This window comes from Zonotrichia albicollis, chromosome 4 (assembly GCF_047830755.1).
Source record: "Zonotrichia albicollis isolate bZonAlb1 chromosome 4, bZonAlb1.hap1, whole genome shotgun sequence".
Taxonomy (NCBI): domain Eukaryota; kingdom Metazoa; phylum Chordata; class Aves; order Passeriformes; family Passerellidae; genus Zonotrichia; species Zonotrichia albicollis.
Window position 1 is genome coordinate 4,893,123 of NC_133822.1, and position 23,506 is coordinate 4,916,628.

Sequence of the window (23,506 nt, forward strand, 5' to 3'; positions counted from 1 at the left end):
ACACAGAGGGCTCCCCACAGCAGCTCTGGGGATGCAGAATGCAGTCCTGAAATTCAGGAGCAACCCAGATTCAACTCCCTGGTTTGCCACCAGTTTAGTTTAACACCTAATTACTCCATCCCTTGTGATCCCTATCTAACAGCCACACAAGCTGCCAGCCTAATTCCAGGGTAATGACTGCATTTTGTGTTCATTCAATAAAAATGTCCCACAGTATTTCTAAACCACTGGTGCATTAGCCAATACAAGCATGAAGAGAGATGATGCTGTATTTAGCACACACTCACAGCCTACTCCAAAATACATGCAGAAAGCTTGCTATCGAATAAGTGGTTAGCAACAACAATCCCATCTACATTCATTGCTACACATGGTATTCTTGCTCTAAAATGATTTTCTATTGATCCAAAGTTGTGTTTCATTGTGCTTTCTTTTCCCAAGAACTGTCTGCACTTGTAAGGGCTTAACAACTTCTATTTTGGGATCTTCCATTCCAAGTGCTGCTAGAGATAAGGATTTTTACAAGCTCCAACCACAGCTAAATGAATGGTTGTTTTCATCCTACCAACCTGCAGTGTTACTGAGCCCTTTTTGGTGAGAAACAAGAAACAGAAAAAACCAACAGAACAATAATGAATTTTGTCTCAAAGCAGAAGAAAATACTGATGAGGAATATTTAAGAATAATGGCCCAGAGCCCAAAGGACTAATGGTTGAGGATGGAGCAGACATCCAGGAGTTTGAGCATCCTTTTCATACGGGCTGCAATGATAGGATGAGGCAGAGTGGTTTTAAGCTGAAAAAAGGCAGATTTAAATCAGGTATTAGGAACAAATTCTTTACTGTGAGGGAACTGAGTCACTAAGAAAGGTTTCCCTGAGAAGTTGTGGATGTCCATCCCTGGAAGTGTTCATGGCCAGCAACCTGGGATAGTGGAAGGTGTCTCTGCCTGTGGCAGGGGAGTGGAAGGAAATGAGCTTTAAGATCCTATCAAAAACTGCCACCTTTAATACTGAAAAAGCTTCAGAGGGAAAAGATGACGGCTGCAAAACTCCAGTATCATCAGCACTGAACTTTAAACCCCTAAAGGAAAAATAGCATCTGGACTGGAGGGCTGCCTCCTCCTGCATGAGGATCCACACTCTGATTCTCTTGATCCTCAGGGTGAGGTTGTAAAGAAAAAGGACCTTTGCAAAATGTGCACCTGGAATCAGCATCTCCCCACAAATGTTCCATGATTCAACTCACGCTCGGATCCAGCCTCAATGTGTAATAAGCCAAGATCCACCAAAGTACTTAATCATGTTTATCTTTAAACACACAAGTAGTTTAATCAACTTTTAAAGTGATTTGTTGATTGAGACCAAAATATACTGACACCAAACCACACTGCTTCTCCTTTTTATCTGAACCATTTTCTTTGGTGTTTCTCCTTCTATTTGTTTTGGCTTTTTTTTCAAAGGGGAAAATAATCAGACGGGGAAAAAAACCTCACTAATAATATTTAAAAGTATTTTACTTCAAAAGCACTGTGTACCTCGGGATCAAATCTCCCTTGTCTTTCAGCACAGCAAGTAAATATTTTTCCCCATTAAATTAGTAGCAAGAGTGAACTCACAAGGGGAGTTCACAGGATCTCAAGTAGGTCTCCCTATTGAGGGTCAAAATCCTCTTTGAAGCAGAAACTTGCATTTCTTTTGAGAAATGCTGAGGATGTAAAAGCCCTTTCTGTGTTAAATGTCATTTTTGAGATGGAAAAGCTTTCATGGAGAAAAAGCCTTTGTACTGCACCTCTCTGGAAAATGGTCAGGGTCTGGATATTTGATCTGTCTTGTATACCGGCTAAAGAGAATCATCAGAATTTACCAAAGCAGTTTTATATTTTTGCAGCCACAAAAGGAAAGAAAAAAGATTCCTGATGCCATTCTCTGGTTCCAGTGCTGGAGCTGCCTCAGCCAGCAGGGAATTACTTAGGATTTGGCATATGCTCCTCTTCAAAACTCCAATTAATTTACATAATTTCTAAGAATAGGTTCCAGAGAAGTGATGGCAAAGCTTTTAATTAGTATTAGACTCAAAGTGATACACTGGATAATGAACTGCTCTCTCTTCCCTTTATTCAAGTTGACAGGAACGACGCCTGTTTAATAAAAGCAGCTACAAGGAAAGGACTGGAGGGGTGAGACTTTCTCCTGGTCCCCGCCAGGCTCTGCAGCTGAACAAAAGAAATGCCTGACATGATAATGGGTGGCAGAATTCGACCCTTTGCTGCTATTTCACAGCATTCAATGCCACCAGCGAGGATGTCACCAGCCATTATTTTCTAGCAACTTCTCCGAGTGACTCAATTTCCTTTGAAATGGAGATCAACAGGCAGAATAGTTTTGACCAGCTGGAGCATTTTAAAGCCTCATGCATGGTGGGCTTTTACTCCTGCTGGCTGTCAGTGCTTCCCAGGAGCAGCCTGGCTGACCACACAGAAGTTTGCTCTGGATATTAGGAAAAATTTCTACACTGAATGGGCTGCCAAGCATTGGCACAGGCTGCCCAGGGAAGTGCTGGAGTCACCTTACCTGGAGAGATTTAAAAGTTGTGCAGATGTGGCATTTGGGGACATGGTTTAGTGGTGGGCTTGGCAGTTCTGGGTTATTGGTTGGATTCAATCTTGGAGGTGTTTTCCAAACTAAATGAGGCAATGATTCTGTGATTCTATAATTTACACCAGAGGATTGCCTGTCCTGGGGTTGTCCTCACAAGCCCTGAGAGGGCAATGCAAACACCCTCTGGCTGCTGAGGAGCAGCCAAGTGACCTGGACTGACAATCAACAAGGGTTCAGAAGAGTCCCTCAGAGCAAAGTGAAAAACCGTGCCACAAAACATTCAACAAATTAACGTGGCACGGGCAGCACAGCTGCTCACTCCAAGGGCCACAGTCTCCAACATGATGGATTACAGCTCAGGGGTAATGAGTGGAGCACTGCAAAAGCCCTCAATGAACGTCTGTCACTCACAGTCCAAACCCACTGGCAACAGCCAGAGCTGTCACAGCTCTCACTATAATCCCAAAAAAAGCAATTAAACTCACCCCCATGCTCACAGCCTTAGAGCAGGGGGTGCATTTGCAAATGCACAGGCTGTGACCCTCTGGGCCACCTGAAAGACAGCCCTGCTTTGATACACATCTGCACCATGATTTCCATCTTTACATGGCTTGTGTTTCTGTAATTATCCTGCAAAAATCATTGATGGGCTTTGTAACAGCTCACTGCATCCAGCATCACACACAGAACTGGGAACTGCACATCTGGAGGTCAACTAACAAGTTAGCCACAGTACTAGGAGCAGAAACAGGCTCCAAATTCCCAGGTTAGGGAGTTTATTCCCTTCCCAAATTCCCTTCTTTCTTTAGGGTCTGAGATAGCCACATAATTTTCTCCCTCACAGCTAACAAGCCACCAGCAGTGTGGATTTCAGAAATGCCAGGTGACATGGCAGCCTAAATGTCACTCCAAGAGAGATCCACAAACAGATTTAGAAAAGCACTGCAACTCTTCAGGATCTGAGGAAGCCTTAGGGAAGTACCTGTGTGGGTGACATGCTTAAGTCCTGATAATTAGGTCAGTAAGTTTTAGTTTTAGGTGATGGACTCAGAAATTTCAAAATCATCATCACTGCCATTTGCCCAACCTGGTAGCTAAATACCAGGTCAACAAATGTAATTTCTGCTAAAAAATGCCATTTGGCTGTAAATAAACTCAATTTTGTCCCTGCCACAAGAGTGGAGCTCAGGTAATTTTACAGTGCACTGGGTAAAGCTGATAGAGCAGGGGGACCTGGCTAAGCTGCTTTTGTCTGTGACACTCAGGGAAGCTGCACTCTGACAGAGCTGGCTGCTTTATCTGTGTCCCCAAAACCAAGGAAGGGCATCGCTTTCAGATTGTGAAATGTCCATTTTTAGCCCATTCTGCTCAAGACCACTGGAGTAATATAATTTTAAACACAGCAGCTTACGTAGTGTATGAAAAGAGCAAAAGGCATCTAATTTGCATTTGCATCTAATTTTCAAATTTCAGGCTTATTTTCAAATATTTTTGGAAGTCAGGGCTCTTTTGGTCCAGGACAGTCAAATGCACACAATTTACAAAACTGCAACTCCATGTAAAATTCAGAACTAAGTCTGAATGCTAAAAAGCTGCAAGGTTGAGAGGGTAATTAGAAACACTGACCACTTAATAAATTACTGACCTGAGCCTCCTTTAACAGTGTGAACTACTCTTGCCTTCAGTCCCATCTCTCCTGGTTTACCCCAATAAAGGACACAGAGGAGCAGGCCCCATCTGGTATAACTGGGAACGTATTAGTTGATTTGGTTTTTATTTTTGAAGAAATCACTTCCCCTCCATCTTTTCTCTCTAATTTCTCCAAGAAACTGGCTGTTCCTAATAGCCTAATTTTAATCACAAAGCTCACGTGTGGGAACCAGTCACAAACACAGTAATAGCAGTGCTTAAACTGCCTCCACAGGAATCTGGCATTTGTTTTTTTAATTGAGAAAAAAAAAGAGAAAATAAAGAAAGAAACGCTACCCAATGCAACCCTCTGTGTTATTTGCAGATGAATCAGTCTTGTTTGTGATTCACCAACTTACTCTGCTAAACACGGAGCAATTTTCCCTGAAGGTGCACTCTGCAGGGAGACAGAAATCCTTGTAAGACACAACATGTACAAACTGTCCCCTTGCTCTGACAAGAGCCATCAGAGAAAGACCAAAATGTGGAGATGTGGGGCGGGATGATGAGGAAAGGGCGCTGGGAGGGACGTTTTAGAGACACCACAACCCTGAAGCAATGAGAGCCAGCTACAAACTGCACCTACTGAAGAGCCCCTTGAAAAACTGCAGATGCTTCTGCCGAGGACTGGATTTAGCCCTACGGATTTTAAGCTCCTCTTGTTGAATAAAAAATAGTTACCATAGAAACAGCAACATTGCAGAGTAGCCGGGCGAAATCCAAGCACACCTTCTCCGTATGGCTCGGGCCAAGGCAGATGGCATTAGGCCAAAGATCCCCTCCCACACAGCGCCTGCTTGGCTCTGCCTGGCCACTGGAAGCATGGGCAGAGGTAAACGAGATGGATATTCATCCACTTGGGGTTTTTTTGGTGTATTTGTGTCCTAGGGTGACGTTATGATGCTTGTATCCCCATTCGTGTGTCCTGTTTATGCTGGATATTGTATTGTGTGCCTTCAAGACCAGCTCTGAAGAGTGAAAGTTTTGTTTTGTCATCAGCCTGCACACCCATGGCTGGTGGGACACAGAGAAGAGGCAGTGCATAGTGCTGCTTTTGCTTTGCTCTTGCTTCTGCTTTTCTCCTGCTTTTTGCTTCTGCTCATTAGTTAGTTTAGCTAAGCAGTCCAAACTTTTCCCTGGACTGTTTTTCCTTTCCCTTTTTTGAACTACTCACACCTGCTCTGGACTGGGACCTGGGAAACACCAAGTTTGCACCTTGTGGCTGCAGCAGCTGCCCCAGCATCAGAGGGACTGATAACAGAGCAACCACCCCCAGGAGAAACTTTCTGAATTTGTCATCTTTTTGAGAGTGTCATCTGGTATTGTTCATTTTGTGTGCTGGGAGTGCTGTGTCTGTTACATAAACTTCCTCAGACTGCTCTCTGAGGAATCCTTCCTGAACTGGCTGGGGTGATGGCCTGTGTGGGTTTGCTTTCTGGAAGGGCCCCCTTTGGAGGTTTTCACCCAAATTTTCCCAAAACCAGGACAGCTTGGTTTGGGTTTTTAGCATCTCAGAGACACAGCACTTCACAAGCATTGGTGAGACCTGGTTGTGTTACACACCCAGGTCCCATTTCACGGAAGGTAAAGTCACACAGAAAGGGTGGCACAGGTGGGAACAGCTCCTTGAGTGCTCAGAGTGAAACCTGCAGTGTCTCTGCTCACATCCCCTCAACACACAGCCCCTCAAGTGTGAGCAGGGCCTGAGGCAGCCCACGGCAACATCATGGCAGGAATCATTACTGAGAAATCAACAGGAATTTGTGAGAGCAGAGAGGATCAGGAGTTCATTCAATGCACACTGCGAGATGCAACCATCCTGGTAAACAGCTACAGACCACAGCTGCTTTTGCTTTCTTGGAGGACATTAATTCACCTTTAGATCATACAATAGTAGACTAATGGAATGGTTTGGGTTGGAAGAGACATTAATGATCATCTCATTCTACAGCCTCTGCCATGAACAGGGACACTTTCCACTGTCCCAAGTTGTTCCAAGCCCCATCACACCTGGCCTTGGACACTTCCAGGGACGGAGCAGCCACAACTTCTGGGCAATCTAAGCCAAGGCACCAACCCCACATGAAAGAATTTCTTTCTAATATCTGACCTAAACCTTCCCTTTTTCAGTTTTAAGCCATTCCTCCTTGCCCTCTCTCTTCATGTCCTTACAAAATGCCCTAAAATGGGTGACTTCTAGGTATCCCCATCCCATACACAGGAGCAGATGCTGCTGTAGGTGCACATCAGCCCCCTCAGTGAAAAACACTGCCCAGGGATGTGGAAGGCAGGAGCTAAGGATGTCACAAGCTCCCGCACACCAAGGCTAGATGCAGTGATTGAACTAAACCAGGCTCTTTTGCTGACCTCTCCCCATCCTGAGAGATCCCCAATGAAGAAAACTACACATGCCAGAGGGATGAGGAAGGTTGAGGGACCTGGTTCTCACTCATCCCATCTGCTTGGCCTGAACTGCCTCTAGCATTTCTCTCCCAACCCTGACCTTCATATGGTGCTGCCAAACAGACCCTGGGGGCACCTCAGACAGGGCTTGGCTTCACCCACCTCCTTGGATTGCTCTCCCAACCCAAATCCCTGCTCAGCCTTGGACAGTCAGGAGGGAGCTGGAGAGGGTTAGAGCTGTTCACTGCTCACAGAGGTAGCACCAGGCTGCATCTCACCCTCTTGACTCCCTCTGTGGGGTCCCATGGTTCTTACAGAGATAAATGCTGAGGCAGGAGTGGATAAAAAGGCAGCAGAACAACAAAGGGATTGGGAAGCCACGTGTCCTGGATTGCCAAGCAAATTGTATTCTGTTTGCCATCTGGATGGCAGTGGTCTTCTGTTAAGTGGGCAGTTTTCCTTATCTCTTCCACAACCACTCCTCCCTCTGGGGAGACATCTGCTGATAACAGGCCATTGAATGTCACTGCTTGACTGATAAGAATTACAGCATCCCATTGGGAGATGTGAGCCCAGAGGGAGGAGCCAAGCATTCCTACCTGGATATAATCTGGAGATTCTGGAACACCAGCACAGCTTCTCCACTGGATTGCCCAGAGGAACAGCAGGTGCCTCTTCCCCTGGATCTTCAGAAGAAGCCTGCACCTTTCTACAGGATCCCTGCTCCAGCAGAACCACCCCTGACACTGCAGGAAGGCTGCAGCCACAATTTCAATGGGAGTGCTGCCAACACCCTGACCCACAGGGTGTCAGGTTGGGTTCTGACTCTGTCAGTGTTGTTTTGATTTACTGCATTATCTTTTCATTTTCTTCCCTAATAAAAAACTTTTATTCCTGCTCCCATATTTTTGCCTGAAAGCCCCTTAATTTCAAATTTATAACAATTCAGAGGGAGGGGGTTTACATTTTCCATTTCAGGGGAGGCTCCTGCCTTCCTCAGCAGACACCTGACTTTCCAAACCAAGACCCCATGCATGTCTCCCAGCCAGGCAAGCAGCAGCCATGGAAAAGGGCTGGAGAGCCCACAGATGAGGCAGAACAGATGGAGTATAAATAATCTGGCAGCCTGCAGACAACTCGTGGGTTATTAAAGCACAGTGTGCCGAGCCAGGGCCAGCCAGGCCAGCAGAGCATGAAGGAGCTCAGGACTGGGGCTTGGCTTCCAAGGGAGACCAAAGGCATAATCCTTTCATACTGCTGCAGCAGCACGTGCCCATCCACTGAGGGGGATGAAGACACAAAAACCCTGTTGGGCTTCAAGGCTACTCATGCAGCCAGGTCAGGATTGTCCATGAGTGAAAATCCTATGAGTTTCTCTAATTTCAACTCTTCCAGTACAGAAAACACTCTGAAACAACCACAATGTTTACCAAATTCTGAAAGATGTTGTTTTCTGTGGTATTTTCTGCGGTCCTCCATGGCAGGAAGGAGTGAATCTGACTCCATGTTCTTAGAAGGCTAACTTATCATTTTATGGTATTATATTAAAGAATACTATACTAAAACTGTACTAAAGAATAGAGAAAGAATACTTACAGAAGGCTACAAAGAATGATAATGAATCTCATGATTCTCTCTCCAGAGTCTGACACAGCCTGACTGTGATTGGTCATTAAGTTAAAATAATTCATATGAAACCAATCAAACAACCACCTGTTGGATAAACAACCTCCAACCACATTCCAAAGCAGCAAAACACAGGAGAAGCAAATCAGATAATATTGTTTTCCTTTTTCTCTGAGGCCTCACAGCTTCCCAGGAGAAGAATCCTGGGCAAAGGGATTTTTCAGAAAATATGATGTGACAGTTTTCTTAAAAAAAAAAAAAAAAATCAATGTCTTGGAGAAATGTTGCTCTCACTCTCACTACTAAAATGCATTGTTCATCCAATGGAAAAAACTTTTTTTTTTTTTTTTTGTAGGAAGGAGTCCTGTTCAATATTTGTTGTCAGGCTTATGAGTGTAGAGCTAGAAGCACCACTCTGTCCTGAATTTCAGGGGCAGCTCTTGCCTGGGTGGTGGATGGTCCCTCCATCTGTCTCTTTAAGAGAGATTTGTCCCAACTGATTCCTTCCATGCCACTAGTTTTAGTATTAATTAATACTTTTAACTGGTAACAGGAGAAATCCAGAAGCTCCAGTCAGAAACAGAAGAACATTGGGCTGGGTATAATAAAGAAGGGTTTTTGCTAGAGAGATTTAGAGCTGGAAAGAACAAACAACTTCAGGATAGGAGGAATGGGACCAAAGGCTATAAAGCAGGAACTTCCACCTGTATTAGATATCTAATACCTCTCTCTCCTAGGTGCTCCTCAAGCAGTTTATGAGGATTTGGTTTAGGGATGTGGCTGATAACAGCTCCATCCAAGCCAGGCATCAGGATTCACTTCATAGGAATTGGGAACAGGATGCCAATATGCAAAATCCATGGGAAGATAACAAGCACCCCAAATCCTGGGTAGGATTCAGCTGCCCAAGCAGGTGAGGTGAGGATCCATAAGATCTGCATGGCACCCACAGATCTGGCACAGGAGACTGGAGAAAGCAGAATGGGAGGTCAGAGAGGATATCCAGGATCTCCTATCTGCCTCTCTCCAGGAAATGAAACCCATTCACCTTACACAAGCTGCTGGGCTGTACCTCTACAATATGCACTAATTTGTAGTATTAGGGCTGTGTATCGACTATGGCTCCCCCTTAGAGAGCACGAGCAATGCCAGCACTGAAGCGAACCACTGAAATTGTTCCACTTAACTTGAAATCAAGCCCTGGCAACATTTTGACCATTTTTATTCACAACAAACCCTGACCATTTTATCAGGTGTCACCTGAAGCCCAAGACATCATTTATGACCATACCAAGCGTGGGGAGCATCTCAACAGCACTCTGAAATCAGAGCAGACACGGCAAAGGACACATGTCCTTGGGCTGTGGCCTTTTGGAAGGATTTGTGCTCCTAAGCCATTCAAACATCCTTGAAAACCCTGTCTGTATTTATTTTTCTTCAAGGATCAACATGTTTTCTGAAAGGCAGGGAACGACAAAATAGCAGGTGCATTGCAAAAAGCTTTTGTGAGGAGGAAAATTTATTCCAGGATGTGCAGTTTGCAAAACACTATGTTTAGTAGCTGCATAATAGCAGCATTTTGTGACAGTTAAACATCATGTTCCTTTCTCAAAGGATCCTAAAGCATTTTACAAACACTTCCAACATATGGCCAAGTGTAAAACAGCACCAGGAAAAAAAATAAAAAAGAAAACTCTGTTTGCAGCCTTCTCTCCTGAGTTTTGCAACCAGGTCATGGGGTCTGGTGTCATCTCCCTGGATGCCAGGAGGGGATAAGGGCTGTGCTTCTGCAAGGGGTTTTTGGAGCTGCTGCTGAAGACCACCATGTGCCAAGCTCAGCTCTGCTACACTTTTGAGCATCGATAATTCAGGCTCAAACCCATTTTTTTGAGCTGTCAGGCAGAACCCAACCCTGTGACACCGAAAGTGAGGAGTGACACAGCAGCAATGGGCTGACAGACCCCTGAGAGCAGCTGCTCCTCACCCTGCAAATGTGGCCCTGCTCTGCCAGTGCCACCTCCTGGGGACAGCTGGATGGCACCACAGTGACACTTCCCTCAGTCAGGCAGAGCTTTAAGGACAACATGGATTAAACTCACAATCCAGCCCAGGGGACGTGCTCATGGAGAGCAAGCACACACCTCCACCCTGCTCAGCCAGGGAATTCTGCAGGGAAATGTGGAAAAAACAGAACGTAACTGCTCAGTGTGCAGTCACCATGCCTGTCTGCCAAAGTAGACACTTTCAGCTTTCCAGAAGATCTCTAAGAGTTGCCAGCTGTCAAACCTTGTGTTTTTTATCTCATCTAACAAACAGCTACAATAGCAAGGAGCCCCAGGCATGGTGTAGAGACACTACTTCTGTGCTGGGTTTGTAAATAAAACTTTAAAAATTCAAATTAAAAGGAAGTTATAAAAGACACCTTTGGATACAACACTGTTTGCTGGGATCTGGGATTCTACTTGAAGGTCCCACAGATAATCCTTGGCTTTCTTTGCAAGATCACTTGAATTTACTCCCAGATAGTCTCCTAAAGTCTTAACTCAGGTTTAAGTCATTACTAGAGGAAGACTTGCTCACAGGCCACAGATGACATCTTGTCTTTTTCTCCTTCATTAAGATGTACAAAATGGGGTTGATCCACCCCAAATGGGCAGAATAAAGTGATGCCCACACACAGAAAATCTATTCAGTCTCTTGCCTTCCCAGCAATAAAATCTGAATTCTGTTCATCTTGTGCTCACTTTCCACACTGTGTTAAACAGAGAAGTCCTACTGACCTAATCATGGACCCAAACATTGACATTTTTGCCATATTTGGCCCCCAAGTAACTCTACTCTTGGGCCATTCAAGCATTCCAAGGTTTTGCACTGTCTTCTAAGATGAACATCTTTGCAAGCTCCAAAGCTCCAAGCACACAGCACAGCAATTGGGATTTTATGAATTCAAATTTATAACCTGCATGTAATAATTAAAATTAGTGGGTATAAGTCTGGCACACTGGGAAGAGGCAGAAACACAGCTGTTAGTCATAAACTTTTTTTTAAAAAGGATGTTCCATGAGCCTCATCAGAAACATTCTTCACTCTTTCACACAGACAGGAATAAAATTTACACATCAGAAATTCCCTTCTGTGATTTAATCCCTGCCCCACACAAAGCATTTTTGATCTTGAAGCTGCCAATGCAAACTTTTAATAGAATTGGCAGATGGAAGCCTTGGACGAGATGAATGGCAGAGACCCAGAACTCTGTGCACTCCACTTCCATCCCAGCACAGGGCTCCTCAAACCCACATCTGTGCCCAAAGCCAACTCCAATCTTCCCTCTTCTCCCAGCCAATGAGCCTGGGCTATTAGCAAAGTGTCCCCTAATTAATGTGGCTAATTTGAGTGCATCCCAGCTGGGTGAGGAGCCTGGATTCCTCATGGAATCCAGGGAGGGTGAAGGTGGCACTGGGGTTTTGTGACTGCCAGAATGGGACATGGTAAGAGATTTATTCCAGTAACAGAACCATCAAATTGTTTCAGTTAGAAAAGCCCTCCAAGATCCAAATCCAGCACTGCCAAGGGCACCACCAAGTGTGACATCCACACAGGAACTGCACCAGTTCCAGGGATGTTTTGGAGCATCCCAGTGCACTGCTGCTGAAGGGAAGGAACCCAGAGGGTCCCCAGGCTGGTGGTGTCCCCAAGCAGGAGGTGACAGCAGAGCCATGGGGGCACTGCTGTGCTCCCACACAGCTCCCTGAGCATCCCCTCACTGCCCATGTCACCCCAGCCAGGGTGGAACTGCCACCATGGTTCACAGCAGTGCAGATTTACACGGGAAATTAAAGGCAGCGCCTTGGGGCTGAAGCACCAGAGTGAGAATTAAAAAAAAATATAGAAAACAAGATGCAGGAACAAAATAATCTCTCATTTCTACTACAGGTCTCTGGAGGAGATTTCTCCACCTTGTAGTTTGTCGTCAGGTGAAAACTTTGGTGCAGGGCTCATAGAAATCTGTCCAGTTTGTGTCAACTTCTACAGTCACAGCCTTACTATTTCACAGTTATGTATGATGTCTTTGCAGAGATTTAACAGAGTAAGACACAGGAAAAATAACTGGAGAAATCCCTGCTGGTCACCCCCAGCCCCCAGAAAACACCAACTAAGAAATAAGTCCACACATAAAAAGTGTTTTATACAAACATCCAACTTGTGACCTTCCACGGTTATCTATTATAGCAAAGGCCTTTCTAGAGAAAGTTTAACATTAGCTACTAAACATGGCACGATATTTATTCATCACAGGTTCCACAAGCAAAGGAAAAATATCTTTTACCTTGAACACTTCCATTGGAAGAGGAAAATTTGCTGCATCATTAAGGGATTTTTCCAGAGCGCATTTCCACTCAGTTATAGTCTTCAGAGAATAGATATCTGAAGGGATGACAGTAACAAAAAGAAAAAAAGAACAACAAAACCAAGAGGTGACTGTTTAGACATCAAACATTTCTGGAAGACTAAAGTTTTTAAGTCATATGAATGGACAGAGCAAGTGACATGAACAGTGTCTATATTCCAAGCTGTGCAGCATGGATAAACTCAACACAAAAGCAGCTAGCAGGGGCACATTGGAAAAAGATTATGTTTTATAACCTGGAGTAAAACCCAGAAAAATTCACATCCTTCAAATGCTGCTGAAGGAATGAGAATCGTATTATCTCGTTACTTGAAAATAGTGAAAAAACTAATTTTCAGTTCTCAAAATACCTGATGTTTCCTAGTTTGAGGAGCCTCAGGTCTTCAAGCAATATTAGTCGTATTTGAACAAAACAAGTATTATCATTATTAAGACACCTGCTCATCAGAAAGTGTTTAAGGTTTGGTTTTTGTTTTTTTTTTTTTTTTTTTTTTTTTTTTTTTTATTGCAAGGTTGGGGTGGGTGTGGGAAGAAACATTTCAGGTAAATCCCTACCCAGATACATTTTTTGGTATCACACTCAAACCAGAGCAAGGACTTCCACTTATGAATTTTCATCACTATACTTTTAGGCAACATCCTTGTGCAGCTTCACATTGCTTGCAGTGGGTTTCTTTACACAGGTATAATATTATTAAATCATGATATTAACAAGCCCTTTATGGTTCAGTGCAGTGAAGTGCCTATGAATCATCAAAGGGAACAATGTAGGGAACAATGCTGTGATGGGGAACAGTATATTGGATTTACTCCTGCCCTAGAAAACACATTGTTATCTTGCACGTAACAAGTTATTGCAGAACATTCATATCAAGGCCTCAAAGAGAGAAGATAGGTAGATAGATTGCAACAATTATTAAAATGGAAATGAACATGTGCTCAGTAATAAACTCGAACCTTGATACAGAGTGAGGAGTGTGGAGCTTTTCTTTGGCCAGTCTGGCTCCCCTCATTCACATCAAGGTTCAATTTGGCCCAATTTGCATTTAAATCCTGTATATCTAATAACCATATATATTTACTAGCTAGCAGAAGATTTACCGCTGTATCTTACAATTCTGAAAGAGGGAATAAAAAATACGTGTAAAGAAAAAAAAGGAATTGGCAAGCACTGTTTCCACCTAGCACTGATGCTACAAGAGAATTTTATGCTCTGAACTCAACAGATTTAAGACCTTATCAAAGCAGGATTTGCAGAATCACTCACTGAAGTGGATGTATTTATACTTCCACTATATCAAATCTCACTACTTCAGAACAGACATCAAGGATATGCATATGAATTTAAACACACTTGAAGGGGAATGTTAACCTTTCAGGGCAGTATTTTTAATTCCTCAGCTGTCTGGTTATTAATGGGAACACAGATTTCAAGTCTTTGTTTACAATGTGTGCGGCGGGCACAAGTGTTAAGAAGTGCACTCTTTATCTAATTGTTCATTATTTTATAGTTTTGTTGCCCCACTTCTCCCTTGCCTGCAGGAATTCTGATCAGCATCAAGTGCAGGGAGGGGGATGACTCACCTTGTTTCTTTCTTTTTTGGTTTAATTTACAGGGAAATACTTAACACAAAATGATTTTGCCCCATGCGGCAGACAGCCTGTTGTTTCACGTCTGAGTTCAGAAAAACTCTGCCTGATGCTTCCCTGCTGGAAACAGACACTCATTTTCTATTGTGATGCCAGTGAAACACAGGAAAGTTGAAATTGCCATTTTGGGCAACTCTGGCCAAGTTTTGGGCAACTTTGGCCAAAATCAGTGAAAACAAGCAGCAACTTCTTTGGGTAGTGTCAACAAAATTCAAGATACAGAGGCACCTCCAGTGGTTTCAAGGGCCAGCAAGGAATACGCACATTTAATTAGTGGCACCTCACTTATGCTGGGCAAGTGTATGGACACTAAATTGCATGGTTAAAAGAGCATAAAGCATTTTATTTAAGCGTCAGGGCTCCAGGTAATTGAACAAACTGTACTGTGTCAATTTGTATTAGGGTTCACAAGCAGTGAGCAATTAAAATGACTGGCAATTTGTCTTTAAATAGAAAGTGGCATAAACCAGGATGATCTTATCCTGCATAAACAGCTGAGCTCAGGCCATCAGTGGCTCTGTGTCAAGCAGCCTGTGCCAATTTGCACTAGCAAGGAGGCTTATTCCAGACTCAGATATACATCTGAAGGGGAAAATAAGCTATAACCCCTTTGCTTCAGTTAAATTGGCTTGTGAGATATACAGAGTTGTTTGAAGGAGACAGCTGAGATGCTGTTTCATAGAATCATTAAATGGTTTAGGTTGGAAGGGACCTTAAAAATCATCTAGTTCCAATCCCCAGAGGACCCTCTTTCACATTAAGTGGGTGTTAGGATGTGGATGGCTTCAGGAAAGAGACCCCTCCATCCAAAATTTTGCTTGGGTCCATGGGATGTCCCTTATCTGAGATGCTCTGCATCCTGAAAGACTAACCTGGGAACCTGGCAGGTGCCAGAGGTGGATCAACAGGGAAAAGTCAAACTCAGACACAGAGGGAAATAAAGCTCAGGGTGGATATGTGGAATCCTAGTTGAGGGTAGGGTAAGCAGTGCTACAGGCTGCAGAAGTGATGCACAAAAACACCCTTGTTTGATAGCAAGGGGACACACAGCCTGATTTGGGAGCAGCTGCATGTCCTCAGCATCTCCTCAGAGGAGATTCATAACAGATTTGATTCACAGTCCAAGGCTGTTCCCTTTATCAATCAAGGAGTTGCCTTAACTTGCTTCAGATGTTCAAAATTTAGGACAACCAAGTGTGTCTTCATTGGTTTCAACCCCCATGAGTGCAAAAAAATTGGTTTAAAAAGATGTCATGTCATTTTACCTATGTTAGGTGTGCCTTAGCATCCTCTTTTCCCTACCCATTATAAAGAGAAAGAGACTTCTCAGGCAGAACTGCCTTTTGATGCCTGCACCATGGCAAGTGAATCTAATCCCTGATGAGTAAAAAACTAAGTACTGCCCACATGATCTCTCCTTAAGAAGGTCCACACTAGGTCTTTCACACAACACACATCTGCCTAGCCCAAATGTTCTTCCCTAAAGAAATCACATGGGGATGTACCCCTGAGACAGTCTCCAGGCCTCAGGTCCTCAGCAAACTTCATTTTTTGAGTTTATGGTTTAACAGCCTCATCCCTGAGTTTCTTGAGAGCTCTCTGCTGCCAGCACCTCGTCCCCACAACTCATTAGTGCTTCCCTGACTGCTCCAAGATTCCTTTTGCAGAGACTTTAATTTGCAGCAGATCCCTTAAGATCAGCCACTAAGATCTTAAAGGGTTTTTCCAACCTTGATGATTCTGTGACTCCATGTTAGGTGGACATCAAATGACCAGGAGAGGAACAACCAGAATTCCTGACTCCAGAAACTCCTCAGATTTCCACTCCTGCCTGGCAGAGCCTGACAGCTGGGTCACAAGGGGGGGATTAATGAAAGACCCCAGGAGAGGATTTGGGCAAAAACAGAAAAGTTCAGACCTGAAGGATCTTTTCACAGCAAACTCCTACCAGGCTCAACTTCAGGAGATGTAAAATAATGAAGATCTACTTAAGTGAGGAAGAAGATGTGGGCATTGTGTCCATTAATAACAATGTTAACTAAAAAGTGAATGACCAGAAAATTAAAAGAGAGAAAACAGCTATCAGGTGAAAACAGGTAAGAACAAGAGACAGAAATTTTAAAAGTTAAATCAAGGAGAGGGGAGAAGAAAAGTAAACAACTCCAGCAAATAAAGAGTCCAGTAACAAGTTTAGAGAAATACAACTGAAAAAATGAAAAGAAAGGCATGAGGGGTGGGGAATCCACAGAGAAGGATTCCACAACTGGATAAAAGGAGGAAAGAGCAGAAAGCAAATGGAATGAACAAAGAGGAAGCACAAATCTCCTCTGGGTCATTTCTATATTCCCCAAACCTACACAGGCCAAGAGGGTTCAGAGATGGTCAATGAAAAAATTGTTTCTCTGTAACACAAAGACTCTGTAAAATAACAGTGGGTGATATTCATGCTCTCCAGCACTCACATCTAATTTGCAAATGATGGGGAAAACTGATTCCTACCTACCAGAGAAGAAAAACACACACTTCCAAAAAGCACTCAAGACCCAAGTCCCAGACAAACTTGTGAACATGAGAATTGAACGTCAGGGTCAACTCTCCTCATTAGGTGTGAGGGACAGAAGCTACAGCAGAAACACCTTCCCAGAGGAGGGGAAGTTTCATGGAAAAACTTACACCCACAGCACAAAGAAAATGAGGCACAGACCTGGATGCACTTAACCTACACAGGAGAATGTGGATCAATCTGTGATCCCAGGCTGGCTTAACTGCAGTCCTGATCCCTTTCCATTCCAGCTGGTTTGAACACTAAACTCAACCCTAAAGACTTCCAAACCCTAAAGACACTTCATCTCCAAGCTGCAATCTCCTGATGTTTCATACGGTCTGACAGACTTGCAAAGACTTCAAATTAAGTTATTTAATAAACAATACAGTCCACTCTGAACCCAAATCAGATGGATCTCACCTCTCATCTGTGCCACAATTCAGCTGAATTTATTTAATAAACAATACCGTTCACCTGACCCACTCTGAACCCAAATTAGATGGATCTCACCTCTCATCTGTGCCACAACCAGAAACTACTGACAAAGCAATGTGAATGCTGGAAAAGGAAGAATCATCTCAAAACATCAGTGAACACCACGAAGGGAGACAATATTTCAAGGAGGTTCCTTACCTGCAGGTGGGTCCATTCTGTATTTATTCTCTTGACACCAACCGACTGGTCGAAGTCTGCAATCCAAGTAAAACAACCACTGGTCATAGGATTCAGTCTCCTCCAATCCCACATAGCGAAGGCGTAATCTTCCTCCAACATTTTCAACCACACTAACTATCCAGTACTGAAAGGGATTCTGGGAATCCTGCAGCTCTATTAAGGAATCAACTGTAATGAGGTCTACAGGGTTTTTTCCTCGCAGAGGCTGTTTGAATAGAAGCAAAACTCCTTATTTTAAACTTTATTTGAAGACTTCTCAAGGAAACAGATGACAGCAGAAGATTATTTTTGTTTTTCACACCATCATCCAAGCGATCAGCAAACAGTCTGTTCTTCTTCTATTTTACCCAATGTCTTCCAAGTGCAAATTCAGAAGTAAAACAGAAAACAACAGTTGTGCTAATTTCTCAAGCGACATCATCAACAACAACAACAAAAAAAGAATAATAAAGGTGGAACAGCATATCCATTTAGGATGCTCCTGAACTACTCAAAGCCCAGTTGTACTGAAGGATTTTAAACAAATTCTTATTGATTGTAGCTGATAAGAACCAACCACAGGACTGGACCCTAATATTTACCTTAAAGGTGACTACTTTGTGCATGACCCAGAAATTTCACTCTGTGCACTGATCTCTTTCACCAAAGATCAGCTTTATCCTTTTCCTACTGGCAAGGAGAGCAAATTATCCCCCCCAGCCACGGATGCAGGAGGGTGTGGGGGTTATTCCAAAGCTCAAAGCCCACAGCAGGTTTGGAGCCAAGCTCAGGGCACACAGGATTTATTGGGTCAAGCCACCATGCCCAAGAAATCCCAGTGACTGAGGTTATTTGCTTCCCCATGGTTATTTTCTGGGATCCCACTTTTGCTGCATTTTATACATATGTGTAACTTTCCACCTGCAAGCACAGGCATTAAAAAAACATGAAATGCTCTGCAGAACAACCCCTTTGGGGCTCAGTGGTTTTGTTTTGTGACTGTGAGCATCTCTGTGCTCTCAAGCTTTAACACAGTGGTTAAATTTCTTATTTGTTATTAAATACAAGTTTGAATTCTTATGCAATGTCTCAGTTCCGGGGTTTTAAGAGCAGCATTAAAATGACCCCAAGACTTGGAAGCATTGGTCCCCAAAGGAGATGCTCAGCAAAGGCAAAATGCATTAAAAACAAAGACCTTTTTTTTTTTTTTCTGTGTGTTTGTTTCATTTTTACTTAATTAAACCATATAAACATCTCACATTACTTTTTAAAATATTAATTCTGTAAATCAAGAGTCAGTCCAGGATGGTTCTTTCTAATAATGAGTACAAAACAAAAGGAGAAACCTTATTTTTCAAGAAGTTATTTTTCCTGAATGTTGAACATTGAATATTTTTACTGAATATTGAAAATATTGAAATTTTGAGATGCAATTGATTTTCATATATCTCTCTTAATCCAAAAAAGCAGGCAAGAGCATGAGAATATGGTAAAAAATGCAATTAACAAAAAACTTATCACAAGTACAACTTTAAACAAATTTATGATTAACAGATATTTCTCAGAACAATATATTTGCCAAAATAAGCTACTCTTCTACAGTGCAAGCTGTAAGCATCTGTATAATCTCTTCAAATATTATTTCTTGGCAAAATGCAGCGTCAGAATTTAATAATACAACAGAAATCCACTTTAATGTGGATTTTTTCCCCTCTCATACAACTGCTTGCAACCAAATATTCTTTAATATGAAAGGACGGTGTAATGATTTAACTTATTATAATAAATCCCTGGCTGTATCAAAGTGAATATTGCTTCCCTGATTTGTGTGCTAAATTTTAAGCCAATGGGCTGTCACTTACCCCATGAGAACTGAATGGCTAGGATTAATAATCAGCTTGCATGAAATATTAACATTTACCATCATGCAAGAACCCTTTACATGCACAGCTGGCACGTAAAAATTAAAAAAAAAGGATTTAAAAAGTAGCACTACATATTGATTTAACAGCCTAACAACAATCTGCAGCACTCATGAACAGCAAATCTGTCAACAGGAGCCAACATACATTGCATGACACAGACAGCACTGAGCACATAAAACACCAGGAAAGGGTCAGAAACTGCTTTAAGCCAACTCAATGTTTTCTCTCTCTGCTTTTCTGCCTGCAGAGAGGGGAGGTTTGGCACACACCAGAGATGGGGGCTGGACACCACCAGATTTCTGCATGTGGTAGTCCAGGAATGGGGATGCAGCAGGATGTGGATTATTTGGGGGCTGCAAGGCTGTTCTTCACTCAGACTCAGGGAAAAACCCTAATGGTATTTATTAATTACCCCTGCCAGGTCCATCCATACTGCTTGGGCACGTGGAAAAAGGATGCAGCTGTGGATGGTGGAAGTGAGCAGGGACAAAATGATCAAAAATGGTGCCTGGATGGACACTGGCCTCCCACAAGCCAAATGAGCACTTTCACAAATTTCTGTGTGGCTCTGCCCTCAGCCTAAACACAGAGGGACAAAGAATGAGGGGCTCCTGCAGGACCATCTGTCTCCTCTCCAAAGCATCCACAGCAGAGCAGGGTAGGCCCTGATGCAAAAGTGGTTTCAAGGTGAAGCTGTGGGGTTTTTACCCAGGATCTCAAGGCACACTGAGGCTGTCCCAGGTGAAGCCACCCCTTGGATTTGCTGCACAGACTGGGCTCTGGGAGCATCTAAAAAATGAACCCTTCTGCTCTTCTGAGGCCACCTCACCCAACAACTTCCCCGCTAAATTTGACTGCTGGATTTAGGTGGAGGGAATGTCCTTGAGGGAGCACTTCCCATATAAAGATAAACCAAATTAGGTTGATGCTCCCCATCAACCTACTAAACACCCTCTCCAAGCTGTGCCACAGAGTCACAGAATAGTTTGGGTTGGAAGGGACCTTAAAGATCACCCAGTTCCAACCCCCTGCCATGGGCAGGGACACCTTCCACTAAACCAGATTGCTCCAAAACTCATCCAGCCTGGCTTAGGACTCTTCCAGGGATGGGGCAGAGATGGACTGGCAGCTCAGCTCACCCGTTTGATGAATCTATTGGGGCACTGAAGGGCTGAGCTCTCCCTTCTGTGGATCCCCTCCCCACTCTATGCCTTTTCTGAGCACCAACTTTGTAAAGAACAAAAAGGCAAAACTCCCCATGACTGGGTGAGAAGCAGAGCCAGCAGAGCCCAGGCACTGCTGCCATGGATTTTGGGGCATGGTCAGGTCCCAGGGCTGGCAGACACAGACACTGCAAGCACACAGTGAGGAGGAGGAGGAGGAATGCAATCTAATACATACACCTTCCAGCAAATTGGCAGGGGCCGTCCTGGCGCCGGTCAGATCCTGGATGAGGAACTCTGTCCAGTCCATGTATTTCTCCTTGATTGCTGGGGAAGAGAAGGGAAGGGAAGAAAAGAAATGCTTAGCACAGCAGACTGCAGTGACTTGCCATGTGTGTGTCACACAGTGGACCTGGTGTATTTATTAAGAAGAAATTATTCATTATTAGAGGGATGAGGCCCTGGCACAGGGTGCCCAGAGAAGCTGTGGCTGCCCCATCCCTGGAAGTGTCCCAGGCCAGGCTGGACAGGGCTTGGAGCACCCTGGGATAGTGGAAGGTGTCCCTGCTCATGGCAGGGCATGGAATGAGATGATCTTTCATGTTCCTTCCAACCCAAACCATCCTGTGAATCCATCAGAAACATCTCCTCAGGATTTACCAGCTCTAAAGTTTTGGGTCCAACTGCAACTCAGACAAGGAAGAAAAGCTGGTTTGTTGTCCAGTTCTTTGGGCAACCTGTGCACACAGTTAAATGCCAAAAACAAGGGAAGGTGTTGCTCCACTGTAGCCACTGACAGTGATTTACAACATCAGGGTTTATCATCCCCATCTCTCCCATTCAGAATTGGCCACTGCCTGTGTAACCACTCGTTTCCTGCTTATCACCTGGGCTCAGATGTGATTTATAAAGTCTCTCTGTATGTTCACTAATGACCTCTGGGAAAAAAAGAAGCTGTGCAAACTTTCAATTCCTTGACAGGAGACCAGAAACTGCAGGTGCTTTTCCAACAGAGTAGAAAAATCAACCCTGAGAACATCATATATCAGCTGCTGAGTCAATACACCAGCAAGAAGAAAGACTTAAAGTCTTTTCCTTATCAGGAACTTCTGTTTCATTTAGGAAAAAAAAGAGTAATTTCTGAGGTAAACACTATGAACCAGCATCAATTTAGGACATGTATGCAGTTTAAGACTTGAACTGAAATATATAAATTTTGCCTCTAGGATTCACATTCCAGGTCAGTTCCGGTTTAAATCAGTGGACACATGAAGGCAATAATTCAGCAAATCTCAGCTTCACAGACAGAGATGCCTCTTCAAATGCACTGTGCAGTTGCTATCAAAAATCCAGAAATTCAACTTTAATTCTACCTGCCTGTAAATGAGAATTAAATTACATCTGAAATTTTGTTTTCTCTCCAAACGAATCTTACTTATAAATGAGAGAATCATCAGACATGCAGTTATGCTGCTAACTCAGAAACACCTACAGAAGGGAAAAATCACAAACATTTGAAAATGTAAACATTTCCTCTGAATAAACAACCAGATATGTTATTTAAAGACCATTACCCCATGGTAATCCACAGGACTGAGCATGGATAAAGACACAAGCCATGCCCAGGGCACCTTGCCTCAACCTCATTTCTGTGCTCTGCTCCTTCCCCAAAAGCCAGTTCTCCCAGCTTGAGCTATATATCCCATTTAGATATCTAAATTCCTTTAAATGTGCATTTAAATGCACTTAAAATTATCAAACCTTAAATGTACTTAAAATTATCAAACCTTGCACTGCTGGACTTGAGCATCCATAAAATAGTGTTTGAACTTGCCTGGAACCATTCTAAGTCTTTTGCAGCACCAGTTTTGCATGATTTCTGGAAGATTTATGACCTTTGCATTATTTAAGATGAAAGAACCGCCTGAGAAGAAATGGTTTAGATATAACACTTCCTCTCTCAACACTCCTGCTGTGTTGAACTCATCAGTTCCCATCCACCTACCTTAGGATAAAGAAACCGAGCTGAATTTTGGCACCAGGGAGAGGATGGTGATTGTGGCAATGAATGAGGCTGGGGTCCCTCTCGCTCAGATGCTGCCTCCCCCTGAGCACAGCACTGGCTGCAGCACAGAAAGGTGCAAGTTGAACTCGATTCTGGCTCGTTCCCACAAAGTTGTCAGTCAAATCTCTGAATGCCAGAGCTTCGCTACCGAGGAATGACAAATGTGATAAAAAGCACACACTTTGAACTTTGAAAGCTGGCAGGACTGGGGGGGGAGGGAGATGGGGGGAGAATAGGATTTTTCAGAGTTGACAACAGATTAACAGATTTCAGGGGCTTCCACTTCCAGATGCCCAACTGGAGATGTCATAACGATGCCTGATTCACAGATCTGCCTGTCTGTCAGTCTCCCAGTGCCTTTCAGAGAGAGGAAAAAAATCCCTGTCCTTTTTTAAAAGACTTGCACCTCACAGTTTGACATCTAAATAAGCTCCTCTCCACATTCAGATCTGGATTAGAGACTTCCAAAGTCCAAAAGTCACAAGGTGACCTCTGTTTTCAGACTAAACAGGCTCAGCTGAAAAAAAAAATCTGAGCTGTTCTCAGTTTCTAGGTTTCAGAACCATTCTTCCCATACAAATCTAATTTCTAGGGTTTTCCTTTATTATGCTTTTGTGGCATAGATAAAACGGCTCTGCAAACCTCTGAGAGACAGGAAATTGCACTGGAAGTTGTAGAAACAGGGATTTGTACCTTCCTCTGTGCCTACAGAGCACAATCAGTCTGCTCAGCTTTACAGTTCAAGTCACCACAGAGCAAATATTAATTTTTAGTAGTAA

General features: G+C 43.4%; 1 protein-coding gene across 4 annotated transcripts in view; it reads right to left on the minus strand.

Moving 5' to 3' along the window:
- The window catches only part of SFMBT2 (Scm like with four mbt domains 2), a 116,036-nt gene that overhangs the window by 45,178 nt on the left and 47,352 nt on the right, over positions 1 to 23,506 (minus strand). For 3 of the 4 annotated variants that reach the window (XM_005494459.4, XM_074538712.1, XM_074538711.1), the window contains exons 5-7: positions 20,901 to 20,989; positions 17,554 to 17,800; positions 12,645 to 12,742 (exon numbers count right to left, since the gene is read on the minus strand). In XM_005494459.4, coding sequence (XP_005494516.2) covers positions 12,645 to 12,742; positions 17,554 to 17,800; positions 20,901 to 20,989 — 434 coding nt within the window. Of the gene's footprint in view, positions 1 to 12,644; positions 12,743 to 17,553; positions 17,801 to 20,900; positions 20,991 to 23,506 lie in introns of those variants that run through there. The other variant, XM_074538714.1, reaches the window with a different exon arrangement.